We start from the raw sequence: 16580 nt of genomic DNA on the forward strand, positions 1-16580 counted from the left end.
ATAAACGAAAAAGTGGGTGTGCAAAATTATTCAGCCCAATTGAGTTAATACTTTGTAGCGCCACCTTTTGCTGCGATTACAGCTGCAAATCGCTTGGGGTATGTCTCTACCAGTTTTGCACGAGGAGAAACTGATATTTTTGCCCATTCCTCCTTGCAAAACAGCTCGAGCTCAGTGAGGTTGGATGGAAAGGGTTTGTGAACAGCAGTTTTTTAGTTCTTTCCACAGATTCTCAGTTGGATTGAGGTCTGGTCTTTGACTTGGCCATTCTAACAGCTTGATATGTTTTTTCAGTGAACTATTCCATTATAGCTTTTGCTTTATGTTTTGGATCATTGTCTTGTTGGAAGACAAATCTCCGTTCGAGTCTTAGGTCTTTTGCGGACTCAATCAGGTTTTCTTCCAGAATGGTCCTGTATTTGTCTCCATCCATCTTCCCATCAATTTTAACCATCTTCCCTGTCCCTGCTGAGAAAAAGCAGGCCCAAACCATGATGCTGCCTCCACCATGTTTGACTGTGGGGAAAATGTAGTCGGCGGCTGCTGCATTAGTTGCAAGACTTTGCGACTTAATATTGATCAATAAAAAAGGCGCACTGTATTATAAGGCGCATGGTCAGCTTTTGAAAAAAATAAAGGCTTTTAGGTGCGCCTTATAGTGCGGAAAATACGGTATACACAATGGAAATAAAATTTTAACATTGCTTTTTATTTAGCCCATTGATGGTGTCTGCAGCTAACAGCACAACCTGACATTTGGGGGAAGATGTTAAGGATAAAGTAAAATGCCATTGTCTGCTTGCTGGTAGATGTTAACAGTGCAGGTTAATGCAATTATGTAAGGGCTTTCTTTACATTTTGTATGACAAGTAATATTTGAAAATGAAAAGCTGTGGGTATATCTGAGGCATTTTTCTTTTGACTTAACATAAACTGTTTATTTATACTGTAAACGTTATTTTGGTTGAATTAAAAGCAGTTGATGTAAGCAGGTCTGAACAGAAAAGTATATTAGCCATTCATTGATCAATTCCTGCCTGCACTAAGAGTGCAAGCATTTTTCAGAAAACCTTCAATGTTTTGATAATGTCTCGGTCATTACGGCCGTTAACCTTGCATTCTGAATTGTTAGGTAATGAGTATCTGCACTTTATTTCTGCTGTTTATTAATAAGAGTAACAATAATTACTCATAAGTTGGGAAAAAAATGCTAAAAAAGGATATTACATGCAAATTTTGTCAAGCAGATATTTATGCTAAAATCCAGAGTTTTGAGCCATTCCCATATCGCATACTGATACCATTAGTACACAAATATTTCCTTATATATTTCAACAGCAATTTATATATTTTTTTCAAGTGTCCTTATCTGGATCCTTTGCTCTAAAAATGCTGGCTCGCAGGTTCGACAGCGTTCTCCATTCGGGCCCCTGTGCTGTAGAATGCTCTGCCCTCTGAGATTTGATCTGCAACCTCAGTGGAACTGTTTAAATCCAGGCTTAAAACACACTTCTATTGTATAGCTTATGAATGACCTATATTTCATGTTGACACTGTTTGTTTATTGTTGTGTTCATCTTGAAAGGGGGATTTTCTAATGTGCAGCCCCTTCTTAGGGTTTCTTCATTTTCCGCATGTTGAGGTTTTGAGTTTTTACTTGCCCTCATGTAGGTTTTAGATCAGGGGGTGAATGATAGTGTGTAGTTTGCGATGTTCTGTGGTCTGTGCAGCCCTTTGAGACTCCTTGTGATTAAGGGCCCTACAAATAAACAAGGCCACACATGGCCGCTAAAAGCCAGCTCAAACTGGTATCTGCTACTTTAGCAAGCACTAATACCTGGATTTCAGAGTTCGTACGTTGGAGTCCCTTGGTATAGAATCACACTGCTACAGTTGTTTCCCCTCTCCTGACTAATTGAGTCAGCTAGGAGTTGAAAATACTGAAGAGCACGAAGGGAGAAATGAACCGATGAGAAATAATCTCGGATCAGTTTTATAGATTCATGCGTTTTGAGACTTGTAAGTGAAGGAAATACTCAATCAAACGAGGTTAACATTGTGGTGGCAGTCCTTTCCGGTGTTATTGATGCCGCGCTGACATATCACCCATCACTGTTGCTAATGCTCTTAAGCCTTTGTCATTGGGCTCCTGTTTCAACAAAGCAGGGCCAGGCCTTTTTCCGTATCTTCTCACCTCACATACGCCCTAATGAATGTACATGGCGTCCAATGTGAGGAAACAAGGACGGGACCTTTTCGATTTAGGTGCCCTGGCTTAATGTTAGCAAATGTGGCTCACCGTCTCTTTATCTCATTGTGTGTCGCCAGCAGCTATTTATCCCCTGCCAGCCGTTGACAGCAGCACCATTACTCATCAGTGGCAAGGAAGGTGGGAGGGGGTCTCGCTCCAACATACACGCCTACATGGAGTCACGCATAAATCGTTTTCTTGACAAATCGGTTTCATGCTACATAATAACTGGGGGGGGGGGTAATCTGAAGAATATGAATCAACTCGGTTTTCAAATTGAAATAAAAGTAATTCGTTTGCCTTTTTCGGGCATGTCAATCAGAAGGGATTTTTCTAAAAATATGGTTGAAATAAATGAAAAAAATAATAATTTTCTACATTTTACCTTAGATTCAGACTGAAATTTAAAAATTCTAAATAGCACAAAAGGTATCTATCAACCCTACAAGATCATTTGGAGATGATTATTTATCATACAGTGGAACCTCGGTTTTTGAACGCCTCTCTGTTCGGACAAATCGGTGTTCGACCAAAAATTTAGAGAAATTCTTGCTTCGCTGTTCGGTCAAAAAATCGGAGTTCGAACGCCGGTACGCTAGGGTGCGATGCTGAGCGGCGTACGGGTGTTTTAGCCCCTAATTATGCCTCTGAAGAAGGTCGGTGCACGCAGGACAGGTGAAAAAAAAAACAAGTTGTTCGTCCAACTATTGCCTTTAAGAAAGACATAATAGCTAAATATGAAAGAGGTGTACGAATTTCTGATCTTGCTAGTGAATACAGCATGGCTAAATCTACTATCAGTACGATAGTAAAGAATAAGGGAGCTGTGAAATCGAGTGATGCGGCTAAGGAAGTTAGCGCTATAAGCAAGCAACTGCCGCAAGTTTTGGAAGAGGTTGAAAAACTTTTGATGTTTTTTCTCTCCCCACCGTCCACCACAAAGGTAAGAAATCCAATTCATTATCCTTTTTTAATTTTTACACGTTCATGTTAGCGTAATCTTCCGTACGAAAGATTACGCTAACGCGAACGTATGATTAGCCTGGGTTAGCTTCATGTTTACGTTCATTGTAAACATTCAGGGTGTCGGAACGGATTAAAACGATTTTACATTACTTTTAACGGGAAAAACGATTTTCGGTGATCGACCAAATCGGTTTTCGAACAGGGTTCTGGAACGGATTATGGTCGAGAACCGAGGTTCCACTGTATTTATATTTAACAATTTTCTATCTTCACATTTTGAGGTACAGTAATCGCTGGTTTATGGCGATGGTTACGTTCCAAAAACAACCCGTGATAGGCGAAATCCCTGAAGCAGAAACGTTATTTTCTTATTCAATTTAAAACTATAATATACACTAAAACCAAAGAACAAACCTTTTTTCCAGGCTAAAGGTTTTGATAAATGAAAGTACTGTAGAAACTATTATTTTTTACAAATAATTATTGAGCCGTTAAATAACAATAAGCAGGGAAACTGTTTCGCAAATTAAAATCCAGAACACAATGCACAGTGCAAATCCGTGACTTAGCGAGACCGTGAAAAGTAACCTGCCTTATAACGAGGTGGTAACAGTATATATACTTTCTGTAATTTGTTTCCATTACAGATGATTTAAAGAAGCTAGATACTTTAATAATCTATATTAAATAAATAAGAAAAAATGATTACCTGAACCCAAATAGAATTTTGCTGGGTGGGAGTACTTCAGAAGAAGAGTTCTGATTGGTCCTTAATTGAAGTGAGCAACTGTGATTTCATTTCAAACAATGTCAAAATGGCCACGCCGGGATCCAAGATGAATGCCGTTTCATTTATTCACATTTTTGAGTATTGGTAAGATATTAACTGAATTTAATAATAAAAAAAACATTGAACCATAAAAAAACACCAGAATTTAATTTCCTGGGATAAGGATTTCCTAATAAATCTGTGATATGCAGTCAGGGAAGGCAGGCACAGCCTTACCTGTCATCGTGGCAATATAAAATCAAATGTTCATATGTATTCAGTGTTCGTTATTTCTCATTTAACTTCACAATGTGGGAATTTTCAAAATCACTGAATTTTCACATATTACAAACTTAATAAAATTAGTATGTAACGTATTACTGTGCGGAGCATCTGCAGATGCAGAGTGAGGCACCCTTTTCCCTTGCCTCATGGTAGAGGGCGATAGCGAGACCAAGGATTCTGATTTGGCGCACGTATCCGCCCCAATCAATAAAATTAGATAACAGCAAGCCATCCAGTAATTATTTTTCGTTGCATGGACTTTTTTTCATAATGGAGGATTACGTATCTATCAATGTTCCTATTCAAAAAGGCGCGTAGCATATAGTTTACTAATAAGGTAAGCCAATACGTTTTATTCTATGGTACAGTTGATATAGTGTATTGATTTCTTGCTCTGCCAATCAAATAATGAATACTCTGTATGCACATGTATTTGTAAATATGACTGAGCCTCACCACACATTACTCTGTTAAATATATTGTATTTTAGTCACCTTTATGTTGACCACATCACAAAAGGGGAATGCAATTTTAACAACCCCTCATGAGTTTTGTTTGATTTCAAGGAACAATAACACAATACGCTGATTAGTGTTTGAATGCTATTTATTTCCAGTGAGGTATACATTTTAGCATATGAGCTCAAAATGTGCGCAGAGCAATTTACATGTTCTTTCTCATGACCTCCACCAACCTTCATATCTTAGCAAACCGTTGAAAGAATTCAAGTCAAGTTTGTTGTTGTGCGCATGCTTACTCATCCGCATCATTCTAAATATTCACTCTTTCCACTTTATCCCTTCGGAGCAAAGTCCAGTCTCGAGGCTTGCTCTCCATTCAAGCGTGTATACAACAAGATTATTATGAGTGCTTACAAAAAACGGCAGATATGAAATGGAGTTTTTTAAGCCATTTACAAATCATTGCTGAGCACAAAATTGAGACGCAACCTCTTCGAGATTGTCAGATGGGGAAATAGTAAGCGAGGTTTTTGCAAGGGTCATTCATCTGTCTGTACAGCAATTTTGGAAAATTACAGGGGGGAAAAATCTGAAACACGGGAGAAAGAACCCAACAACTTTGTTAAACGACAAAAGTACAACTAAAAAGAACAGGGAATAAATGCGCCCTCTTTGAAAATCCTCTTAAGAAAACAACCGAACATGCATTCACTTCAAGTCATAATTTACAATGTCATATACAAAGTTGATTAGAGGCTTACAGTTAAAGATTGAGGCTTTTTTTCAATAGCTGATGAGAAATAGACAATTTATAAGAATAAAACACAAGGCTGATATACCAAGATTGGATTTTTTTTTTCTAAGAAAGTCTCCTAAACAAAGAGCACATTCATCGTTTCATATGTACAGCGTAAATCCCGCAAGGTGGAATGAATTCATTGTCTTCCGTTTGGGAATCAAACGTGAGAGTTTACAACAATCACTCAGTTTATTCCTGTGATTTTGGGGACACATGTCAAGATATGTCTGTGTTTTCTTTCAAGATTTGGAAACAAAATCAATACATTTGTCATGGTGAGGCAGCCAATTCAAAGAATACGCTTGTTCACTGACAAAATTCGGATAATGATTTTAATTGAATTTATTCAATGTACTCAAAAACCCAAGAACCCTTTTCTTCTTTGGAGAGTTATGACCCGTGAGTTCTCTAGGGTTAAATAGATCCATTTTCTAGAACAAAACTTGATATGGACCAAAATCATTCTTTGTAACCGCTTAACAAAATATAATAAAATACATTCAACATCAATCTTGTTTTCACCGCTAAGGACTGTATCGTCTATAGCATACTGAAAATAATGCTCTGTTGAATTTACTTTTCTTTTCTTTTTGTCAAGTGCTTCCACATTGCAAAATCCTTTGGATGAATAATTATTTTCGTAAATGTATTTTTAATGTTAAATTTGTGTCCGGATCCAGGAATTTAACTCGGGAAAGCAAAATTATGCATTGGGGTGGGGGGGTCTTCAGTGACGTGCAGTCAGGGGAGGCAGGTGAGGCACCTGAGATCATGAAATATAAACTTAAAAATATATAAAATGGTTTTATTGATTCAGTGTGAAAAATATTGTCATCTACAGTACCTTCACAATTTTGGGGTATTCTTCAAAATCGACGAATTTTCACATTATTGTGCTGAGAATCTGCAGACACAGAGTGAGGCATGCACTTCTCTTGCCTCATGGTAGTGTGCGATAGTAAGACAAAGGATTCTGGTGTGGCACACACCTCAGCCCCAAACAATAGAATTAATAAGAGTATTACCGGTAGCTTATTAGCAAGCTAAGAGCAGGTCAAGCCTTCCAGTAATTATTTTCTTGTTGCATTGACTTTTTTTCATAATAGAGGATTTCCTATCTATCTTGCTTTGATTCAGATGGAGCAGTGCCAAGACTTAATTTATAAATTAAGACAATAAAAATGTTCTTCCCATGCTACAGTTAATATAATGCGTTCTTGCCCTGCCAATCAAATCATGAATATTTGTAAATCTGGCTGTGTCTCACCAGCCATGAACTTCACTGTACAACACTCGGGTGATAAGTGTAAAGTTTGTCTCTGCTTGTGTTGGATCGAAGGTGTCCAAACGTTTTTCCTTTGAGGCTCGGATGTGGGGATTATCTATTTTCCTTTCTTTTCTCCCGACCCTTTTCCCCATCACTAAAGCCTATCCGAAATGTTATTGTCGTTTTATGTTCTGGTTGAATTGCAAGTTGTGCGAGGGTAATCGTTTGGACACCCCCTGTGTTAAGATAGTTAAAATGAATCATAGAAGAAAATGACTTCCACAAAACTTTTCCCAATCACCAAAAATAATCTGTGGGTCTTTCCACAGTTTTCAATGAACCAAGTAGCCGACTAATTGGTTTCACTTTCAGTTTTTGTCGAATTTTCCCCTAACTGAGGTCAACAATGGGTGCACGTGTTGTTCCTCCTTTTGTCTTTTAATAAATGAATTTAATTAGTGTGAAGTAATCCGCAACAGACACAATCTTAACTTAAAACTTTACACTACCCCTCTTGTAGCTCGCACTAAGACGCTGTAATACGAGATGGAGGGTGAGGCCCAGTTTGGGACCAGCAGCTTTTCTGCACATCATAATTTGCAATCTTGCCTTCTCCCCGCCCCCCACCCTAAAAATGGAATGAGATTACAGCACACAACTGGGCTCATTGGAGCAGTCATTGTTGCTATGGTTACTTTCCACATCCCTCCTCCTCAGCTCGGCATCGCCGGAGTAGCCGTGCTGGGGAACAGAGGGAGGCCGCTTGCTATGCTCCTCGGGGTGCCCCTCGTTTTGGGCGTGACCCTGGTTTAGGGCGTGGCCCTTGATTCCGGCGTTCCCCTGGTTTCGGGCGTGGCCGTGGGCGTGCTGGAAACCCGAATTGCTCTTCGTTTCATCCGGCACCTGGAAGTTGTCGTCATACTGGTTACTGGTGCCGATGTCACTCTGGGCTACTACCTGCAGGTATGCGCGCACGCGGTGGTGTCGCGCCCCTTCCGCATCGCTGAAATCGATGACGCGGCATTCGTAAGTGCCCTCGTCGGATGACTTGACGTGGGAGAGGCGGAGCTTGTGGGAGATGTTACTTCCTACTACCTTCACTACCTGGTAACAAATAAGAAAAATATATCAATAAAGTATTGTTTGTGTAAACGATCCATGTCTTCATTTTCAATTTCCGGGATTCTGACCGAGTATTTGGATAGGGAAAAAAGAGCTGAGGAGAGCAGTTCAAATGAGGACTTTTATCACAAAGTTACAAAATAAAAGAGAGTACACACTGGGCCTGTGATTAGGATGAGGCATCCCTCAAAGAGCATAAAAAAATGGCTGTTTTATAGGAAAACGGCGTGGATTTGACAAAATGGAAAATGAATCTTAACCAGGCAAAGTAAGGAAGTCACATCTTCACAAGAGACCTTTTGTTAAGACCTTTTTGCAGATTCAAGGTAGGACCTACAAAAACACTCCCCAGAAACACCGATGGGAAAGCACAGAAGAAATAAAGGATACATTGAAACAAATTAATACAGCAGTTTAATATTGGATACACATATTGAATTAAATATGTGAATACATATAATGTACATCTATCACAACTAAATAAAAAGTATTATCAAAGTACAGTGGTACCTCTACTAATGAATGTCTCTACAATTAAAGTTCAGATTTCGAAATACCCGAACAGGAATATATTACAGCAAGTTCAAAAAATGCATTTAAGGATACGAAGTCAAAAATACAGTAAAGTATGCGCTACCATTTCCTGAACATAAACAAAGGGCTGCGTGTATCCCAGTATGCTCTCCGTGTCACCGTCACAGTTCCGAGTTCAGTGACATGGATTAGGAGGGGTTCCAGCAAGATGGCGGTGGGCTTTCATTCAATCAGCCCAAAATATACTTTTTAGCAAATTTCAAATTTGTGGAAAGGCATCACCCGAAAAATGTGTTGACAAGACAAGTTGGGCTATCGCTTATTATGATATCTGCCTCGCACATTTCGAACGAATTGTGAAAAGCCAATAGAAGCAGTCGTCATTGGATTAGTTTTTAAAGAAAATATATTATTTTATTTTTTTTATTTTATTATTTAAATGCATGATCGAGGATAACTTTGGCCTCAAAGACGTTTTCATCTGCTACCAGTGAGCAACCAAAACGATCTGGATTAGACCCAAATTAGACGAGATAATCTAACAAAAAAACCTGAGTATTAATTTAAAAAAAACATTTTCCCGCACAAAAAACGTTATAAGACGTACACAATTCAAAATGATTTAAAAAAAACTATGAAATACAGGGAAACGGCTTACAAGTATGTCAGACATAATGCTGGAACCATGCCCACTCAAATGTCAAAGTTTTACGACAGAATGGAAAAATTGATATTGGAAGCCGCATTTTACACCTTTGAATGATGCACCTCACTACATAGGAAAAATATTTAACTGTCCCTCAAAAAAGAGGTGTGCGATGTGGATAAAACCATATCTTGATTCGATCAAAATTCCTTTTTGGGAACTTGCTCATTCTTGAAATTTTCCCATAACTTCAGCGAAAAAGGGTGAAAAACAGTGAACGGTGTATTAAGGCAACAATTCTGCTCTAGCTACTTCTTTGTTGGCTTAGCGGATAACAAACATAATATATCTGCAAAATTGTGAACATAAACACAAATAAAAAATCTTATTTTCAGCGTATATTTACATAGAACATAAATATCTAAGTAACCATATAAACAATACCGAAAACAGAGGTCTATTATGTGACCTGAAAGGCATCCAAATCAACAAAGTGCCATTAGTAATTTAATAAAACAAATTTCCTGCTCAAAGAGTCTTAAACTCAAAATGCGCAAACAAGGTGTTAAAGTATTCCTATGCCTGTTTCATATAAATCAAATCAAATTGCAGGCTTAGCTCTTCCATGATGGAATTACTTTTGGAGCCTGCTGCTGTGAGTATTGTTGGTTTCCCACGTGGTTTTATACTGATTTTTCCCGCTGTCTGAAACACTCTCTGGTAAGATATTATTTGAATAGTGCAAACATGCAAATTTATATCAAATGTAAAGTTTTATTAAAACTGTGAATAGAATAAAACCACATTATTTATAATCACTGCACTTCATCACAAACGGCCTTCTCTCATCTCGGCCACAATCCTCTTAACTTTCTTTACCAGGGTCATCACCACACTAAACAAGAACACAAGACTGAAATGTATATATATATATATATATATATATATATATACATACCGTACAAAGTACGTTTTTCATGCATTTTAAGACAAGTACGACGTACAAGGAAATCTGTACGGAAAACGCAAATTGGTCAATCGCATGCGTCTGCCGCCTGGGGATTACCCATCATGCATCATTCCCCCCCAAAAAATATGGTGTACGATTATTTTGTACGGGAAAATACGATAGTTTGTACGGGCATGGAGCCGTGGTGGTTGACAGGTATGTATATATATATATATATATATATATATGCGGGCAGCAAGGCACAGTTCATGTCTTGGGAACCTCCTGCGTGGGTTCAAATCCAGCTCCAGACTTCCTGTGCGGAGTTTGTATGTTCTCCCCCTGCTTGTGTGGGTTTTCTCCGGGCACTCCGGTTTCATCCCACATTCCAAAAAAAACCCCATGCATTTCAGGTGAATTGGCCGGTCCAAATTGTCCCTAAGTGTGAATGAGCGAGTGAGTTTTCTGTCCCCGTGCCCCCTTCGATTGGCTGGCAACCAGTTCAGGGTGTCCCCTGCCCACTGCCTGATGATTACTGGGATGGGCTCCAGCACCCCCGCCACCCTACTGAGGATAAGCGGTGTAGCTAATGAGATGAGATTTTATATATATATATATTATATATATATAGAAAAACCACTACAGTACTGTTCAAAATAAAAGCCGTTCAATGTGACATTCGACAATGTATTTACATTTCTTGGTTTTGCTTCACAAACAGCATTTTTCATATCATCCCACAACTTCTCGATTGGATTGAAAACTGGGTATTGGAATGGCCACTCAACATTAATTTTATATGTTTGGAACCAAGACGTTATTGCTGTGTTTGGGTTAATTATTTTGTTGAAAAACTCATTATAATGGCATGTCCTCTTCAGCATAACCTCTTCAAGTAGCTTGACATACACAAACTGATCCATGATCCCTGGTATGCGATAAACGGGCCCAACATCAGAAAGAAGAAACATGCCCAGACCATTATACTTGCACCACCATGCTCCACTGTCTTTAATGTGTACTGAAGTTTGAATTTAGAGTTTGGGGGTCGGTTCCCCCTGGACTCCAAAGGACAATTTTACTTTCATCAGTCCAATAAATGTTCCTCCCATTTTTTTAGGCCAGTTGATGTGTGATCTGGCGAATTGTAACCTCTTCTGCACATGCCTTTTTTTTAACAGAGGGACTTTGTGTGGGATTTTAAAAATACATTTTCTTCACACAGGCATGTTCTAATTGTCACAGACGTTACAGGTAACTGACAAATATGTTTGATCGCCCTGGAGCTGATCATTGGCTGAGCCTTTGCCATTCTGGTTATTCTCCGGTCCATTTTGATAGTTGTCTTCCATTTTCTTCCACACGTCTCTGTTATTTCTATCCATTTTAGGGAACAGCCAACAATTTTTTGCACCTCTTTATAGGTTCTTGCCTATCCAATGAACTTTTTAATCAAATAACGCCATTCTTCGGAGCAGTGTCTTTAACAACCCATTTTTCTCAGATGCATGTTCAACCTGTGCTTGCATCATCATCCTTAAGTAGGTGCCACCGATTCACACCTGTTTTTGTTTTTTTATCTTCCCCAAAATATGATGAACTCAAGAGATTGATTGCCACACTGCTACTTTTTTAAAGAGCACCTATTTGAACTATTTGCCCAATTGCACAGCTTTCGGAGTGTGTCTATTGTGAATGCTGGATCTTGTTTGTTTTCTGAGAATCTACTGCACTTACTGGTAGCTTGTTTGGCATGTAACAATAAAAATAAACTAAAACCTGAGATATTCTGCTCAGTCACATTGCACTGCTATTATTGTGAACAGCACTGTATATATCTTATTTTGCAACTTATTCTGGAAATATGTTGCTGCCTAATTTGGTCGCACTATTGATCTGTTGCACTTACTACTTAGGCCACTCTTCAAATTTACAAGCACTACATTGTAAATATTTTTGTGTATAAACATGTCCTATTTGAAGTCTTATTTTGGGGGGAAATGTTGTTTAACTTGTTCTTCAGACTTCTTCCCATGACACACATGCGTTAATGGTATACAATAAAAAACTTGGAAGCCGCCACACCCATGGAAAATACGATTTTTGATGTGGTAGAGTAGAAGTTACTGCAGCTCCTGTAACTACACAACACTAATGCGCATAGCTGATGCTCCAATTTTGCAATAGTCAGGGAGGTTTGATTCATGCCGAACCATGATGTACAGCTAAGTCAACATCAAACCTTCGTAAATACAAGGACACTGAGGGAAACTGTGGGAGTCAGATCCATCGACATTTCGTTCTGTATACACGTGTACTAGAATGACAATAAAGTAGATCTGAATCTGAATCTGAATCTGAATCTGAAATAATCAGAATAGTAGGCAGGTTTCAGCTTAATGAATGAATACAACGACATGCTAACATGACACACGTGCACAACACATCATTCCGCTAAATATGTACATTGTAGAGGTAACATCAGGCCTAAAAAAAAAAACTCAACCCGACCCGAGTTACGAGTATATAAACCCGTAGCCGCCCAAACACGAAGGATTCAATTAATTTGATAAACAAGCCCGAAATAAACCATCCATCCATCCATCTGTGCGCATCTCGGCGAAGTGCAGCGAACTAAAGTGAAACTGAACAGAATGGCACTGAAAAGAAAATCCTATTCTGCAGATTACAAGCTGCAAACAGTGAGAGATTTGGCAAAAAACAAGAAAGAAAGTTTGTAAAGCTTGTAAGCTATTGGCAAGAAGCACAAATTATGTTTGACATGAGGGAAGTGGAAAGAGGAAGGCGCACGTCTTTTACACCAACACAGAGGAGGAAAATTTCTTTGGATCAAGTAATTTGGACCTAAACATATAGTTTGGTAAGCATGTTCTTTATCTAAATAATTACCGTAAAATCTGGACTATAGAGCGCACCTGATTATAAGCCGCACCCACCACTTTTTAGGTGAATTGCCACTTTTGTACTGACACAAGCCGCACCTGTTTATAAGCCGCGTGCGCCCGCATTAAAACATGAGACACAATTACAAGCTTAACCCAGACCAGACTTTAGGTCCCGCGATTGTAACTACCGTATTTTCCGCACTATAAGGCGCACCGGGTTATAGGGCGCACCCCGAAAAAATAGTTTTTGGTCCTATATTTGACATACATAAGGCGCACCGGATTATAAGGCGCTACAGTGGGAACATCGACAAAACAGTCAGATAGTTAATTCACACTTTTTACCCCCTTAATATTCCGAAAGCTTGCAAAGAAGCAAATACGTGTCGTAGACACGTGCGGATGCGGTGTCCGTACGATGTCACTCAAATGCATCGTTCCAAATATCATTCGGAAGGTTAAAGTCTTGGGATTCAAGAAATGCCAACCATTCCTTAGTTTCTATTTTCTTTTTCGCTCGCAACTTTACTGTGCATATGACAATAAACACTTGGAATTGAGTTTAATTTAAAAATAGACACTTCATTCCATCCATTATCTGCACCGCTTATCACAGAAACATCGACTTCAGTCTGAAACAAGATACTGGGAAAATATATAGCCGGAGTAGCTCACCGAAGTCGTTGTGTTCAATAGTAATGTGCAACCATGGTCCTCTTATATCCGTGAGTGTAGTAAATCCAGGAGAGTACAAATACAGTACAGAATAGTAAAATACTGTTTCCTTCCCCCCCGTAGTTCGACCTAACATGCTATTTACATTCATCTTTTTCAGCCAATTGCAGGCTTTGTTTTGCCCCTTAGCCTATACAAGCCTGTAAATGATAAAAAGGATCCGCCCCCTTTACCTCCTAATAACTTTAGCCAATAGTGATCGATTCAAATAATGATTGACACATCTTTTTCGGCCAATTGCAGGCTTTGTTTTGCCCCTTAGCCTATGCGAGCCTGTAAATGATAAAAAGGATCCGTCCCCTTAACCTCCGAATAACTTTAGCCAATAGTGATCGATTCAAATGATGATTGTCACATTGGTTAGCCAATGAAACGCCGATATATAAATCCCAGCATACACCACGGACTTCTCGCGTTCGGGGGAAAATATAGTCGGCGGCTGCTTGGATTAGTTGCAAGACTTTGCGACTTAATATTGATCCATAAATAAGGCGCACTGTATTATACGGCGCATGGTCAGCTTTTGAAAAAAATAAAGGCTTTTAGGTGCGCCTTATAGTGCGGAAAATACGGTAAATATATAGTACACAATCCAAAAACCAGAGTCGGCATCATGAACGGAAGACGATAACGGTAATTAACATATGATGCAGACTTGTAGAGTCCGGGTCCCGTTGAAAGTAATCCAAGGAAAAAAAATGTATATTTCCAAAGTTAAGGGTGGGAAAAATATATATCCACTATTGTCCGCTGCAACAACAAACAGATCTAACTCAGCTTTACCCCACTTCCCGTCAGCCATTAAATACATTGCAAAAATATACAGTTGCAAATGGTTACACATATTTACAAAGAAAGACGGTACACCAATAGAGTTTTCAAAGCTTTAATAATAATAATATAACTTTCATCCCAAACCGTGCCTGTGAAAGGTACCAACACACTAGTAGGATCGCGCTCGCAATACATCAAACGTGCCTGTTAAAAAAAAGCATACCGTGATTGTGAAATTCACGGTAGATCGTCCTCAACTTCTTCCATATAACTATCGCCATCAAAAGCGTCTTCCTCATTATCGGAAAGTGCCTTTGTCACACAGACAATGTATGCATAGACTTTGAGGTTGCAGTCTTTCTCAGCGCACATATTCCACTGGTCTTAATCTTATCTTTTGTACTCCAGCGCCGCTGGTCGGCGTTAGAAAAATTACATAAATTGGCCGCTTCACTGAATAAGCCGCAGGGCTGAACATTTGGGAAAAAAGTAGCGGCTTGTAGTCCGGAATTTACGGTACTTGAGTAAAAGATTTTACCTCTAGTATATTGGGAAAGTGCGAGTGTAGCTTTAGTTTCCTGGCTTCTTCTAAATTAAACTATGCTCTCATTGTAACATCTATATTCCCTGATGATGACTTGCACAAGCACAGCCTCTTCTCACCTAGAAGCTGGAGATGCAGATTACGATCACAAGCACATTTTAATGAGCACTGATACGAGAGATGTATCAAATGATACTTTGGGAATTCATTAAGAGTACATTTTGAGAGCAGAGTGGGAACGGTTTGATAACCTTTTTCATTTTATGTACTGTAGGCATCGTAAATAAGGAGACAAAAATACTGAACCTTGCGCCCACAATCAATAAATATGCAAATTATTGTTGCAGGAACGATTTTAAAATGTCCATTCGTGTGAATGTGGGTGCACTTGCATGTCCACATCTGCTATAAAACAGTGTTTTCCAACCTTTTTCAGCCAAAGCACTTATTTTCAACATTAAAAAATCTCAATACACAATAGTGGTCAATAATGTATTTCCGGCAGCAGTTTCATGTTTTCTCTTCTAAACCTAAATTATTATGTTGCCTAAATTGACAGTATAAAGTGTTTCTCCTCATTTGTGCTCACTGTGGCTCAGGGGGAAATGCAGGTTATTCATTTTGTCTAATAATTTAGCTGTAATTTGGGATTTTATTGTTATTTGGGCGGCAGTGGCTCAGGAGGTAGAGCGCTCGTCTTGGGATGGCAGTTCGAATCCTGGCTCCTCCGTGTTACATGTCGAAGTGTCCTTGGGTAAGACACAGAACCCCTAATACCCCCAAAAAGCAGGTTAGCGCCTTACATGGCTGCACGGCCGCTATTGGGAAATGTGAAGCACAATGTAAAGCGCTTTGGGAAGTCTTTACTTGAAAAGCGCTATATAAATGCAGATCATTTCATTTCATTCGAACAGTTTTTCAAGTTTTACTATACAGTGGAACCTCGGTTTTCGAACGCCTCTCAGTTCGAACAAATCGGAGTTCGACCAAAAATTTCAAGAAATTCTTGCTTCGCTGTTCGGTCAAAAATTCGGAGTTCGAACGCCGGTAATGCGTGAGTGCGTATGCTAGGGTGCGATGCTGAGCGGCGTACGGGTGTAGATCGCCTCCACCCCTCGTGACCAACTGTTATCACGTGTGCACTTGCCTCTTTTTGCTTTCGCTTTTTATATCGGTGAACGGAGTGTTTTAGCCCCTAACTATGCCTCCGAAGAAGGTCGGTGTGAGCAGGACAGGTGAAAAAAGAAAAGTTGTTCGTACAACTATTGCCTTTAAGAAAGACATAATAGTCAAATATGAAAGAGGTGTGCGAGTGTCTGATCTTGCCTGCGCCTTCTGCTGACCACCACAAAAGTAAGAAATCCTATTCATAATTATTTTCTTTATCCTTTTTTAAATTTTTACACGTTCATGTTAACGTAATCTTTCGCACGGAAGATTGCGATAACACAAACGTACAATTAGCCTGGGTTAGCTTTATGATTACGGTGAACATTCAGGTAAACATTCAGGGTGTTGGAACTGAGCCCAAAAGTCAGGGTGTTGGAACGGAGCCCCCTTTCCAATGAAGCG

The 16580-nt window shown here is 39.2% G+C and overlaps 1 protein-coding gene across 1 annotated transcript in view; it reads right to left on the minus strand.

Annotated features, from left to right (window-relative positions):
• Window positions 1-4859: 4859 nt before the first annotated feature.
• vstm2la (V-set and transmembrane domain containing 2 like a) overlaps window positions 4860-16580 on the minus strand; it is a 57038-nt gene continuing 45317 nt past the window's right edge. Inside the window, exon 4 of the mRNA XM_088331600.1 lies at window positions 4860-7902. Within this exon, the coding sequence (XP_088187726.1) occupies window positions 7444-7902 (459 nt within the window). The 3' untranslated portion in view covers window positions 4860-7443. The remainder of the gene's footprint in view (window positions 7903-16580) is intronic.

Source organism: Urocampus carinirostris, chromosome 3 (assembly GCF_059441175.1).
Source record: "Urocampus carinirostris isolate Australia breed hairy pipefish chromosome 3, RoL_Ucar_1.0, whole genome shotgun sequence".
In the NCBI taxonomy this organism is placed as follows: Eukaryota; Metazoa; Chordata; class Actinopteri; order Syngnathiformes; family Syngnathidae; genus Urocampus; species Urocampus carinirostris.